General features: G+C 41.5%; 1 protein-coding gene across 1 annotated transcript in view; it reads right to left on the bottom strand.

Annotated features, from left to right (window-relative positions):
• Window positions 1–10,218: 10,218 nt before the first annotated feature.
• LOC105008668 (carcinoembryonic antigen-related cell adhesion molecule 5) overlaps window positions 10,219–15,175 on the bottom strand; it is an 86,765-nt gene continuing 81,808 nt past the window's right edge. Inside the window, exon 8 of the mRNA XM_034289638.1 lies at window positions 10,219–11,245. Coding sequence (XP_034145529.1) covers window positions 11,154–11,245 — 92 coding nt within the window. The 3' untranslated portion in view covers window positions 10,219–11,153. The remainder of the gene's footprint in view (window positions 11,246–15,175) is intronic.

Genomic DNA, 15,175 nt, shown 5'->3' with positions numbered 1-15,175 from the left:
GCGGCTCCCAGGCAGCGGGGGGAGCTGGCGGCGCTGGCTGCGGCTCCCAGGCAGCGGGGGGCGCTGGCTGCGGCTCCCGGGCAGCGGGGAGCGCAGGCTGCGGCCACTGGGCAGCGGGAGGAGCTGGCGGCTGCGGCCACTGGGCAGCGGGAGGAGCTGGCGGCTGAGGCCACTGGGCAGCGGGAGGAGCTGGCAGCTGCGGCCACTGGGCAGCGGGAGGAGCTGGCGGCTGCGGCCACTGGGCAGCGGGAGGAGCTGGCGGCTGCGGCCACTGGGCAGCGGGAGGAGCTGGCGGCTGCGGCCACTGGGCAGCGGGAGGAGCTGGCGGCTGCGGCCACTGGGCAGCGGGAGGAGCTGGCGGCTGCGGCCACTGGGCAGCGGGAGGAGCTGGCGGCTGCGGCCACTGGCTGCGGCTCCCAGGCAGCGGGGAACGCTGGTTGCGGCTCCCAAGCAGCGGGGGGCGCTGGCTGCGGCTCCCAAGCAGCGGGGGGTGCTGGCGGCGCTGGTTGCGGCTCCCAGGCAGCGGGGGGAGCTGGCGGCGCTAGCTGCGGCTCCCAGGCAGCAGGGGGCGCTGGCTGCGGCTCCCAGGCAGCAGGGGGCGCTGGCTGCGGCGGGTCCCGATAGCCCCACCAGTCCTCGCAATTCCCTACATCAAGGAAAGCCCTCATAGGCCCCACCGGCGTTGTTGCCCGACGCCTAGGAGCTGGCACCGGGCTGGGGCACCTGGACTACCCCACACGTGAGCACGGGTGGCACGGCCGCGTCCTGCCACTCCGCTTGCCCCCACGGCACCCCCCCAAGAAATTCTTGGGGCGGACACACGGAGGTTTGCTTCCGTCGCCTCTGTCGACGTCTCCTTGTGGGTGGACGCTGTGTTGGCCCGGTGTGCCGCAGGGGACGGTAGGGGTTCTCCTCCTCCTCCTCAGTGTCGCTGTCAGGCCAACCGAGGAGTTCCCCTACCGTCCATTTCTGCCGTGTCCCTTTGTGGTGGTTCATTCTGTCACGGTCGTGGGATGAAGAGGACACAGGCGCAGAGTAGAGGTAGGTAAGGTAATCCATTTAATACAAAATAAAGAATGCAGGACTCCAACAAAACAAAAGGCAGCAACCAGTGACGTGGGTATTCCTTACACAGGATAAACAAAACCAAAATGAACCACGCCTTGGGGCCTACAAACTAAACTTAAATAGGGTCCCCAATTGGAGGCAATGACTAACACCTGCCTCCAATTGGGGAAACCAAAAAAAGGAGTAGAGGTGGCTAAAGGCCACCTCCTGTCCTGTCCTGGCTATGCCCCGAGCCCAGCGCAGAGATGGCTAGGGGCACAGCCAGGACGTGACAGTGAAGATAGAATTGATGACCACTCAGACTCATTTCTGACAATGAGGAAGAGTAAAGCTTCCATTTTTGCTTGTTATTTTATTTTGTTTTAATTTATTTTAATATTTATTCTTGTTTGATCAGTTTATAGTTTAAAAACAACTCTTGGTTTTCACAATTTCTCACCATTAGAAGAACCCAGTGAAGAGTAAGGCATATATATTGTCTTATGTTCTTATATTTTAATTATTTGTACAATTTGGCCAGTTTGATAATATGTCTTATGTGATCAGTTGATTGTTGGATTTCAATTTCAGTGATTCGAGAAGGATATAACTCTATTAGTGGAAAAAGTAATTGTTTAGCCTGGTTATTTCCATTGAAGACCTGCAATTTAATTGTAGTGAACTAGGTGGGATTTCTTACTTTATCCTTCCTGTTTGTTTTGAAGTCCCAAACAGTTCTGATTTTAATATCTGTACCGTTGACCAGTTTGGGAGAGTGTGAGGTGGGTGATCAATAAAATGATTTTTACATACATTTTCTTGATTGTTTGTAAATGTTATATTCTTTTTTACTACATTTCATATGGGGCTCTTCTATATTATGTCATGTACTTTGTTATGAGAAAATACCTGGACTGATGATCTAACAGCATTGACATTATTATATCTGGAAAGGGGTTGATAGAATAAATGTATACATAATACCTCACATGCTCACTGTAAAACTAGTCTGTTTAGACCCCTGCTGAATTGTGTTGTGCACCTTTTAAGAAGGCATGGGACAGTTGGAGTGGATAACACAAAGTTTGAGAGAAGTGTCATGAGAGATATTTTGACTGGACAGAAATTTACTTAACTACCTATTCTAGCTGTAGGTATGAATATACTGGTGCAAAGGATTGTTATGGGATATTAAAATACCTGGTACAAAATATAGTTTCACAAATTACAAATGCATCACTTTAAATAAATTGCATTTCAGGTTGTATTTATGTAAGATCATTATCTAACTAGTTCCAAATGTAAGTTACCTTGTCAGTAAGCCGTGACAATGCAATATTGTTTGCTGGGAAATGACTACATGAGCAAAATATCTAGTAGGGTTGATTATGTGATTTGTGCTTTAAAAAGAGATGGAGATTATATTGGCTTGTACTTGAAAAATCTACAGGAACATTGTGGAATGTAGGAATATAAGGCAGAAAACCAATTGTGTTAATTCAGACATTTTAAAAATAGAACCACCATGTTAATGGGATATGGTTGATGCTGCAGAGGAACAGGAGTAGAAGGTAACAGGTAGGCTAGCTACAGTAGCTGTACCTAGACCAAATAGATTTTGCTAATGCAAAAATAAGCATTGCATAACCAAATACTGCAAACCTGCCAATGGTCAATAAATGACGAATATGCAACCTTAAGTACATAACATTGTCACGAAATACAGGTGACGAAATGAAAACGTAATCTAATTACGTTGTAGCAACGAAAATAGGAACTTCACTTTTCCGGTTGCTGCAACGTCAGATAGTCCGGTTATGTAACTGTCTCGCTACGTCGTGACAACATAATATTGTTTTCTGGGTAGGTCCCTTACCGCCCACATCAAATAATATGTAGGCTAATTCTCCTGAATATTAGTGATTATTATTAGTTGTTGTTATTATTACTGTTATCAAAAACCACAGCGAATATCCCTCTTGTAAATGTGTAACTACAAACGTGCATCACGGCGTATCCCTCAGAGAAATGAACGCTTTTAAGAGGAACTCTTCCACGGGTAATACCAAGAGAGCGTCAATTTTCCAGAGTTTACACAATAAAAGCCATGCTGGTGAAATTTTATAAATGATACTCTGACATCCCGATCCCGTGAAGGTAGTGTTAAGAATTTTGCGTGTATCAGAATCTCTGAAGAAGGACGAGGCTTCGGTCCGAATGAGAATTTAACACAAAGATTTATTAATAGAAAATGATAAGTCAAAATACATGAAATACACTGCAGCGGTCAAATATTTGCTCAACCCTCGAGCTTCCACAAAATATTCGCCCCGAATCAAGATCGAACTTGATACTCCCGCAACAGGGGCGGTTACTTTTCACTCTCGTGAGTAAAACCCATCCTTATTGGCTCTTCGTTGGCATGGTGACATGTTGGACGAATCTCTTTGTTTTCGCTGTCCAATGAAGAAGGACATGCTCTACATTTTTCCCATTTGGGGGTTACTCTCGGTCATAGATCAACAGGTTCTTTGCATACAGGTGTGAAATATTAACCAGGTTACAGTAATTTACATTCTATTGTCCTAACCTAGACTAGAACATCAGGGGGCTGGAGACAGAAGGTCTCTTTGTGCTGTATAGGGGGCAGTTTCATTTGTATGTTAATTGTGGGGTTTCAATCCTGTCTCTCTATCTGAGCCAGGTGTAAAGTCTGAGTGAGTGTGGCTGAGTGTAATGTATGGAGTTCTAAACTTTTTATGGTTATTGTATTCAATCATATTTCCCTAACCTGGCTGCAGCATACAATTTAATAAAACAAAAACATAAGAATACATGGTTATTAAATCAGCATTATTTAAACTTCATTTATCTCAACAGTAACCCTCAAGCTTCCACAAATATTCACCCTGAATCAAAATTAACTATTGGTTTTGTTTCTCCCGCCACAGGGGCGGTTACTTTTCACCCTCGTGAGTAAAACCCATCCTTATTGGCTCTTCGTTGGCATGGTGACATGATTGACGAATCTCGTTATCTTCGCTGTCCAATGAGGAAGGGCATGCTCTAAACTCTTCCCCTTTGGGGTTATTTTCGGTCACTGATCAACAGGTTCTTGCATACAGATGTGAAATCTTAACCAGGTTACAGTAATTTACATTCTATTGTCCTAACTTAGACTAGAACATCAGGGGGTTGGCGACCGCAGGTTTCTTCCTGCTGTATAGGCGGCAATTTCATTTGTATGTTAATGGTTGGGTTTTAATCCTGTCTCTTTAACTGAGCCAGGTGTACAGTCTGAGTGAGTGTGGCTGAGTGTAAGATAAAAGACAGTCTTTACCTATTCTTCCCAGAGATAAGGTGTGAGAATTTCAACAGTATGATGGAGTTTTAAACCTCGGAAGTTATACCTGGCTGCAACATACAATTTAATAAAACAAAGACATGAAAATACATGGTTATTAAATCAGCATTATTTAAACTTAATTTATCTCAACAGTAGTACGGAGCTGTGCCTCAACAATTAAGCTGACAGAAACACTTAAGAGTTACGATACACAATCTCATCAAGTCGCAGTGGCGTAAACTAGCAGGTTTAATGTTGCAGATCACCATTTTTTGGTGTAAACTCACCTTCAAACAAACCCCACCTTCAGACTCAACGCCTCCCTTTCCAAAATATTGCTTCCAGAGCCTCCCGTCGTCATCTGAACGCACCCGATGAGAAACACTGCTTTAGGGTTTAGAGTAGTAAATTCAAATAATATTGCTGAACAAAAAGCTAGGGAGATTGGGCAGAATAAATATTAGTTTATAATTTCGTATTAATTCAGGACAGCTGTAAATCTGTCCATTGAGAGGCAGTGTATAATGAGAAGCTGGGCATAATTGGGGGTCTGTAGTTCTGAGGATGACAAGAACAATAAGTCAGTATCAAACTTTCAAGTTTTTGCTTATGGCCTGTGCATCATTGAGATAACTGCAGATAACGAGTTAAAGGATTGTCAAGCTATAACCCAAAGTCCATGTTGCATCGCTGTGCATCTCTGGCCAGTTCTGTTAAAACCTTAAATTTCTTAAGGTTCAAACCTTAAACTGAAACTTTAAATTTAACACCTGTCTGTCAACTGGGCCCAACCAGCCAACAGGGGCAATCACAAGTGCCAAGGAACCCTAAATTATATCAGGTCTTTGTATAATCTGTATTTCATTGTACCCCCTTGCATGTTTTTTCTTACTTTTTTATGTTGGTATTTGTGCAATAAAAATATCTTTACTCCTTTATTGAAAAAAATACATCACAGAATATTAGCAGTTTATGCAATAAATATTTACATAATTTGTTCATTGCAGATTCACATCCATACACTGTCTCCAAATTTGATTGGTCAACACAACTAAATAAACAGAAATGCACTGAAGGTCAAATAAATGCTTATAAGATTTTTTATTACAAGTATTATCTGAAGGCACCTCTGAAGAGTTTAAAGTTTTCAGAAACAATATTGAAAATGAACATGGGTTTATTATCCTCAGCTACCCAGAACTGTTTACTCTCAACCCACCCTCCCTGCGCTGTGTTTTACCTTGTGTGGGAGTGGCTGGGAATTAATTTGATTCTAGATCATCCCAAACTTAGATGTGCAGAATGTATTTAACAGCATAAGCCACTTGGACAAAGAAATAGGTAGACACACACCACAGTTTAAGATCATCGGATCTAAAATTCCCTGTCAGCTTTATTATTGGGGGGGGCGGTCAGAGTCAATCAGATCATGATATACAAACCAAGGCCGATTCCACAAACTCGATTGGCTTGACTGTGTGAACAAGCATCCCAAAATACATTTACACATAGAAAAGGTATCATAGAACCACAAAGTCATGATTTATAACATTAGACAAAAACAACAATCTGCACACCTATGTAACATTAAATAAGGCTGAAGCATTAATACTAGGAAATGGTGAACCATGATTTTCAGGCTAGGGGCACCAGCTGTGGTGCTTGAGACTGTACTAACCTTGGGTTTCAAGCACAACAGTGTCTAGGCCAGGGATTACATAAAGTCAGTGACAGTCCCTATAGCATGAAAACATCTTGTTCATTGGAGAGGTTGTAGGAGGATGTCAAGGACTGCAAGCTGTGGCCTGGGGTGCCTTTCTAGTCTGGACCAATTCATGTGCCTCATCGGACCTCACCTCAGAGACGCAAACATTTCTCTGGAAGGTTTCCAACACCTTGTTGAATCCATGCTACGAAGACATAGGGCTGTTTGGTGGGTGTATGTAATAAACTGGCATCTCAAAACATTTGAATAAAGTGGATTTTTTTTTTCTTTTCTGTAATTCATATCAAAACGTGACACCTTCATATTGTAGCGGTTCGTTAGCCAGTCTGGGCCTCAAGTTACAAGAACATGGAGGAACACAAGTGGGGGAACCCTTCTCCAAGACAAAAACACAGGACTTTTATTAGTGAAACCTTAACAGAGAGAGTGCCCAGGCGCCACGTAACATTAAAACCCAAACAAAAGCCCAGCTCTTTGTAGAGCCTTTCTTTACAGTTCTTTCGGTCCCTCACTGCGACCAGACAGCTAAACTGTTTACCAGCTATAAACTAAAGAAAAGGGAACCAGTAATTCACACACAGACTAGATCTTACTGGGTTAGTCCCTTTCTCCCGGCGTGGTTGGTGTCCAGTGCATTCTTTGCTTGGGTTGCCATGGGATTCTCTGCCCTCCAGGTAGCTTTCAAATTAGGTGGCTTCAGGTGTGTGTAATTAGGCCTTAGCCTAATGGGACACCACCTCTCCTGGCCAGCAGATGTAGCTGTGATATCCGGAACATACCGGCCAGCACAGACCCATCCTCTCACTCCACTACATTTTGATTCATTACACATAGTGAAACATTTCAAGCCTTTTTTGTTTCCGACATGATGATTATGGCTTACAGCTCATGGTAATAAAAAATTCAGTAACTCAAAATATTAGGGAACATCAAATGTTGACCTGAGAAGAGCTCTAATCAGCTATTGAACTCAAAACACATGCAAAGGTTTCCTAAGTATGTCAATTCATAAACTCAATACTTGGTTGGGACTCCTTTCGCACAAATTACTGCATCAATGCGGCGTGGCATGGAGGCAATGAGCCTGTGGCACTGCTGAGGTGTTATGGAAGCCCAGGTTGCTTTCATAGCGGCCTTCACCTCGTCTGTGTTGTTGGGTCTGGTGTATTTTATTTTCCTCTTGATAGTTCAGGCGAGTTAAGTGGCCACTCAAGCACAGTAATACCATGGGCAGCAAACCAGTTAACAGTCGTTTTGGCACTGTGGGCAGGTGCCAAGCCCTACTGGAAAAGGAAATCAGCATCTCCATATAGCTTGTCAGCAGATGGAGGCATGAAGTGTTCTAAAATCTCCTGATAGACGGCTGCATTGACTCTGGACTTGATAAAACACAGTGGATCAACACCAGCAGATGACATGGCACCCCAAATTATCACTGACCAAATCATCACTCTGGAAACATCACACTGGACTTCAAGCAACTTGGATTCTGCCTACAGACTCTGGGACCTTGATTTCAAAATGAAATGCAAAATGTACTTTCATCTGAAGAGAGGACTTTGGACAACAGTGCAATGGTCCAGTTCTTTTTCTCATTCGCCCAGGTAAGACGCTTTTGATGTTGTCTCTGGTTCAGGAGTGGCTTGACACTAGGAATGCGCCACTTGAAGCCCACGTCTGTGCATGGTGGCTGTTGATGCACTGACGCCAGCCTCAGTCCAGTCCTTGTGAAGCTCCCCCAAGTTCTTGAACTGGCTTTGCTTGGTTCAAGAACTTGTGGGACAATCCTTTCAAGGCTGCGATCATCCCTGTTGTTTGTGCACCTTTTCCTACTATACTTTTCCCTTCATGTCAACTTTCCATGAATATGATTTGATGTAGCACTCTGCAAACAGCCAGCCCTTTCAGCAATGACCTTCTGTAGCTTATGAGTCAATGAGTGTCTTTTGGACAACTGTCAAGTCAGCAGTCTTCCCCATGATTGAGGTTGTGTGTGCTGATGGCTCAGGGAGTTTATTAGATGATTAGAGCTCTTCTCAGGCTGACATTTTTGTATCATACATTTTTTATTCTAATATTTTGAGGTACTGGATTTTTTATTTCCATGAGCTGTAAGACGTAATCATCAAGATTAAAATAAAAAAGTATTCAAATGTTTCACTTTGTATAATTAATCTAGAATATGACTGAATCTAGGTGTCACTTTTTTATTTGAATTACGGGGAAAAAAAACTTTTTCAAGATGCATCTGTATTTGCCAAACTTTTACAGAAGAAATCTAAATATGAGCTAGTTCTACATAATGCAAACAAACTTCCTCATAACAACAACTGAATCTCCAAAATGACTGTAAATAAAAACTTGACCTGGTATAGCTGTAGAATGTACTTAAGTTTTCACAGGATGTTTCTTTACAGTTGATACACTGCTAACAGTTCAACATATGAAATATCTTTCTAGTTTTGCTTGAATGTAAGAGTTGTAGAAGCATGTAGGGAGCCTTCAAACAGGTTTTCTGGTCCTCTGGACAATCTCTTGGTCTGGTATTAAAGTTAAGGCGAGAAAATAACTCAGTGAGGAATAAGCTACTTAATGTATCAGGTACATCAACTGCTTTACTTATTTGAACATTAGCCATCTCAGTTGTTTATTTGACAAAGGAAAAATCTAATGTTTTTTATCACAACATTTATATACATACTGTACAAGAATAACAATGGAAGTGATTCCAAGCACTTCCTTGTCAATACATCTTTTGGTAGGTGTTTTACCATCCTAAAATACTGGCTCCTCTAATCCTTGGCCTTGGTAGTTAAGGGAGTTTCTGCTGCTGAATAATATCATTTTGGAAACCAGAAAACTGTTTTATTATGTTCCCAGTCCCTCAACCCTAAACTTGAACCTAACTCTAATCTCAATAACTTAACATTTATGACTAAACTTAACCTAACCTTAAACCCTTAGATGCCAAAATCTAAAAAGTAAGTCCAATTTTAAACCTAACCACAATTCAAAATGCTACGCTAAATCTAATCTAACACATGAGCTGAAAATAACCTTTTTCCTAGTGGGGACCAGCTAAAACAAGGTCTAAAACAAGGGCTAAACTCAATGCGTTTAGAGAAGTAAGTATCTCATCCATCATGGAGATGGATGTTTATAAAGGGAAACACACAGCACCATACGTGCTGACAAAAATAAAATGATACGGTCTGAATATAAGAGGAAGAACATGTGAGGAGAAAAGTGCTTTGTTTTGCAGGAGTGAGCTCTGATTAATCTATATCAATTTGAAGAGGACAGATTTTTAAGAGAATGAGTAACCTTGTATAACTTAGATTTATCACCTTATCATGATTTGTGTATTAATGAATTAGTCCAGTGGGCAAAAACACCTGACTGAGTGAGACCAGACTCATGCAAGCTGAAAAGCCACAAATACTCAAATATCCACTCTTTACCACAGTGGTGTGCATAAGAAAGTTTCAAGCAGAGGCAAAAGAGGTTCCTACCCAATACTAGAAAGGTGTACCTAATAAAGTGGCTGATAGGTGCACAGTATATTATATATTTGACTTTTTAGGACTCAATCAGTACCAGGAATCAAATCATCCATGAATATGTTTTGAGTGAACAGTAACCACCAGAACAGATATTCCAGCTGTAACGTGGCAAAGTAACCATTTAAGATTCATACAAACCATTTGTCTTTTCTTCATCACTTTCTTTTTTTTGTGATTCCAATCGGTTTCCTGCAGAATCACACAGAAGAAAAACATCAACAAAATATTATCTCTTATGTCATTTAATGCCTATTAACAAGTTAATTCTGTTTTATAAAGTTTTTAATTTAGTTGGATACACAGACAAAATTAGGGTTTGTGTTTACTTGAACGGATTACATTAAACATAATTAATATGTTTATATTTATTTACACAGCAACTTCCTGGTTACAACCATCTAAGTTCCTTTGATCTCTTTTAAAGCGCCTCCTTATGTTGTTTTAAATTAACTGGTTGACTTACCTGTGGGTGGGTTGACTCACTCACTGTCTTTAGCTGCAGAAGATCAGAAATAAACCTTTTTAGCATTTAATTAACATGGTGGGACAATACTGTGTGATGATGAGGAAATTTACTAGATTCAAAACATGCTAGATACACTTTAAGCATAAGCTCTTAAAGCTATCAGACACCAAATATGTGAAGCCAATCCACATCTCTAAACTGGCAACAGTCTTCTTCAAACATAGCAAAATGGAAACAGTTTTCAAAAATAAAATGGTAAAAAAGAGCTGATCAAATGAAGCAGAAGATGCAGACTGAAATGATAGAAGAAAAACAGTTTAAATAGCATGCTTGACAGGATCCTTGTCCATACTTATCTCTATGGGCAATATTTTTGAAGTGCTAAACTGCACTTAATAATTCTATAGTGCAATTGATCATATAAACTGCTAACTTTAAACTAACGCAAGCAACCGCCATCTTTTCACAGATGTCACAACTAACATTTCAACATTTCCACCTATTTCTCAGTGCCAAAGTAGCCCAACAGAAGTACCATGTATTATGTGTGTAAGTGTTAATACCCGTTTCAGGGGATGGATTGTTATTACTCTGATTAAAGGAGCAACCTCTAGAAGACGTATCCCCTACAAAACTACAACCAGTGTCTGTGGACCGCAAAGTGGGAACCCCTGCAGCTCCACTGTTGTCAATCAGACCATCACCTACAGTGCAATAAACTGTCTCCGGGGAACGAGGTGTCTGACTGTTGTTTGTCTCTCCTGTAAAGTTACATCAATATTTGGGATATATCATTGTATTTACCCATTACAAGAGAAAACTTGGAAAGATTCTAAGTTGTGATCTTATTATTGAGCAAAGGTCCCTGATCTCATTCAAACAGCAGTCTGCATTTATGGGATGAGACCTGAACACCACTGGGCTGTGAGGTAACGTGGGCAGTGCATGAATAATGATGTGTTTAGGAACTTCTTAGTAGATTGATTAGGGACCAAGATAAGAGAGTTAAGTAAAAGTAACACCAGTACAATGACAAAAAACACAAGGTTGACGAAGAGTCTTTGGCAAAAACTCTGTTACGCTGTCGTTGGGATAATCTGAGAGAAATAGACACAATAAGGAACTCCTACAGACTTTAATTCAATTGACATTCATAATAATAACACAGCATGTCTGAAAAGGCCAACTCATCTTACCTCTTTTTTTCTTCCACAGCAAAACGAAAGTTAACCCTATGCCTAGAGAGTAAAAAAGTTAACATTTCATAAACGTTTAAAGTACATGTCAGTGTATTAGCAACTCTGTCAGCTACTGGGAATGACTTCAACAACCTTTCAATGCTTCAGCTGCAGAAGACACCATATATTATTCAAGCAGCAAGACACCCAGCCTATAGTTACTAAACACCTGAACACTAAACACACTGGAAGATCACTGTTGTTTCTAATGTTATTTCAATCCGGTTTTTGGCAAGAAAATATATGTTCACCTTTAATAAGCAGTTTCTATGTGAAGTACTTTTACAATAGTTGCTTTGTTCTTACCTATGAGCACAATAGGCATGGTGATGGCAACAGCAACAATCGTTGTAGTTAAGGAAGACACTGAAAATAACATATTTATGTATGAATACGTTAAATTACATTTCTCATGTAAATCCCCTCAAAATGCTTTACCAGCAGTGTTACTAACATAATACATACTGTAAGACAATAACACACTTATGAATGTCCACTCACCTGGACCAAACACATCTTTGACTGAATAACTGACTTCCTCACTAAAAGGGTTTTTCAGCTTGCAGGTGTACTTGTATCCGTTTTGATTGAGTTTACTGTCACTCTTAATGACAGTCAGTAACTTGCCAATCTCCTCCCAGTTCCCCTCTCCCTCTTTCCACCAGTAGGTGACTGGTTCAGCACCAGCTGTGTCACCATTACAGGTCAGAGTGCAGGAGATTTGGTTGTCATCGCAGAAAACTTGAATAGTTGGTTTGGGGACTTGTTCTATAAGAGAAGGTAAATTGTTAAGGAAAATGCCAGTGAGACACTGCATTACCTGTAGTTCTGTTCAAGCCATTTGGACTGGCACGCACACACTTACTGAGAACAGATAATGTATAGGTCTTCTCAAGCCGTTTGCTGTTAAACTCCACAGAGTAAACCCCTTCATCTGTTTTCCTCAACCCGGTGATTGTCAGTTCTCCAGTAGTTGAATCTAGGGTTGTGCGGCCGTTGAAGTCACCATAGTAGGTTACGGTAGTGCCAAAATCCTTGTCAAAGTCTGCCACCTTGTTCTTCTCCAGCCTCCACAGGATTGATGAGGGGGGGTTAGTCACAGAGACCGGCGTCAACACAACTTTGCCTCCCAATTCACAAGGAACATTCTCTGGAAAAAACATTTCATACATCAAAGCATCCATGTTAGAAATCAGGGTAACACTTCATTTGAAAGGTATAAACATGTTTCTCCATTGGTATTGAAAGTGACATTAACTTTCTGAATTTCCCAGAATGTGACCCCTGACCTCTGGAGTGGGAATGGATCCTTACTTTTCACCTGGGTTTTCAGAATGTATCTACCCAGATTTCACATATAGGACAAGATGGGGTAAATACTGAAAAAAACATATGAATAATTTACTTGGCTGGAGTGTAATGTTTTATTAATTCCATTTACAGTATCTCACAAAAGTGAGTACACCCCTCACATTTTTGTAAATAAATGAGTATATCTTTTCATGTGACAACACTGAAGAAATGACACTTTGCTACAATGGAAAGTAGTGAGTGTACAGCTTGTATAACAGTGTAAATTTGCTGTCCCCTCAAAATAACTCAACACACAGCCATTAATGTCTAAACTGCTGGCAACAAAAGTGAGTACACCCCGAAGTGAAAATGTCCAAATTGGGCCCAATTAGCCATTTTCCCTCCCCGGTGTCATGTGACTCGTTTGTGTTACAAGGTCTCAGGTGTGAATGGGGAGCAGATGTGTTAAATTTGGTCTCATCGCTCTCACACTCCCTCATACTGGTCACTGGAAGTTCAACATGACACCTCATGGCAAAGAACTCTCTGAGGATCTGAAAAACAGAATTGTTGCTCTACATAAAGATGGCCTAGGCTATAAGAAGATTGCCAAGACCCTACAACTGAGCTACAGCATGGTGGCCAAGACCATACAGCGGTTTAACAGGACAGGTTCCACTCAGAACAGGCCTCGCCATGGTAGACCAAAGATGTTGAGTGCAAGTGCTCAGCGTCATATCCAGAGGTTGTCTTTGGGAAATAAACGTATGAGTGCTGCCAGCATTGCTGCAGAGGTTGAAGGGGTGGGGGTCAGCCTGTCAGTGCTCAGACCATACGCCACACATTGTGCATCTGTGGGGCATCCTCATACAGAAGGTGGAGGAGCGCAAGGTCTCTAACATCCACCAGCTCCGTGATGTCGTCATGGAGGAGTAGAAGAGGACTCCAGTGGCAACCTGTGAAGCTCTGGTGAACTCCATGCCCAAGAGGGTTAAGGCAGTGCTGGAAAATGATGGTGGCCACACAAAATATTGACAATTTGGGCACAATTTTGACATTTTCACTTAGGTGTACTCATTTTTGTTGCCAGCGGTTTAGACATTAATGGCGGTGTGTTGTGTTAGTTTGAGGGGACAGCTAATGTACACTGTCATACAAGCTGTACACTCACTACTTTACATAATAGCAAAGTGTCATTTCTTCAGTGTTTTCACATGAAAGGACATACTTAAGTATTTACAAAAATGTGAGGGGTGTATTCACTTTTGTGAGATACTGTATATCCCATGTACAGTATATTATAGGGGTTTGCCTTGGTGGCTGATTATTTTTTTTTTGCTGAATGTAGCACCCATTTCCCATCCAAAACATATACTGTATGTATTCTTTCCTATCATGAATGTAATCCAGGTGGAAAAACAGCCCCAGGAGATGTAACTGTGACTGCTCCCTGAGTCATAACACATCCAAAATGCCAATCCATTACCTTGCTGGAGATGACCAAAACCATAAAATATCACAGGTAAGTTATTGCTCACTAACGATGACATAATGAGTTGTAATATATGATGCATGATGATTTATACATCAGTCAGGAAGTGTCTGCAAATTGTCTTTAATGTAAAAACATGTCATTAAGTGTCCACTCAACAACAACAAAAAACTAACACTGTTACGCCTGAAACAAAACAACCCTCTTTCCTATAGTTGTTGTCTGGCCAATGTAGTGGGGCACAAGGTCCTTAACACTAGCCCAAAAAATGGGTAGGAAAACTTGTGGGATTCAGATTATGCAGAATCCTGCTGGAGCAATGACAAGTTCTGCTCAAAGGTTTGAATACTCTTGGAGAAATTGGTAATATAAACACACCTAAAGCATTATTAGGAACACCATACTAATACTGTGTTTGACCCCCTTTCGCCTTCAGAACTGCCTTAATTCTACATGGCATTGATTCAACAAGGTGCTGAAAGCGTTCTTTAGAAATGTTGGCCCATATTGATAGGATAGCATCTTGCAGTTGATGGAGATTTGTGGGATGCACATCCAGGGCACGAAGCTCCCGTTCCACCACATCCCAAAGATGCTCTATTGGGTTGAAATCTGGTGACTGTGGGGCCCATTTCAGTACAGTGAACTCATTGTCATGTTCAAGAAACCAATTTGAAATGATTCAAGCTTTGTGACATGGTTCATCATCCTACTGGACGTAGCCATCAGAGGATAGGTACAGGGTGGTCATAACGGGATGGACATGGTCAGAAACAATGCTCAGGTAAGCCGTGGCATTTAAATGATGCCCAATTGGCATTAAGGGGCCTAAAGTGTGCCAAGAAAACATCCCCCACACCATTACACCACCACCACCACCAGCCTGCACAGTAGTAACAAGGCACGATGGATACATGTTCTCAATCTGTTTTTCCCTTTTCACACCATTCATTGTAAACCCTAGAAATGGTTGTGTGTGAAAATCCCAGTAACTGAGCAGATTG

The sequence above is a fragment of the Esox lucius genome, chromosome 22 (genome assembly GCF_011004845.1).
Source record: "Esox lucius isolate fEsoLuc1 chromosome 22, fEsoLuc1.pri, whole genome shotgun sequence".
NCBI classification, from domain to species: Eukaryota; Metazoa; Chordata; class Actinopteri; order Esociformes; family Esocidae; genus Esox; species Esox lucius.
The sequence above is the reverse complement of the archived record's forward strand: the minus strand, read 5'-3'. Positions and strand labels throughout refer to the sequence as shown.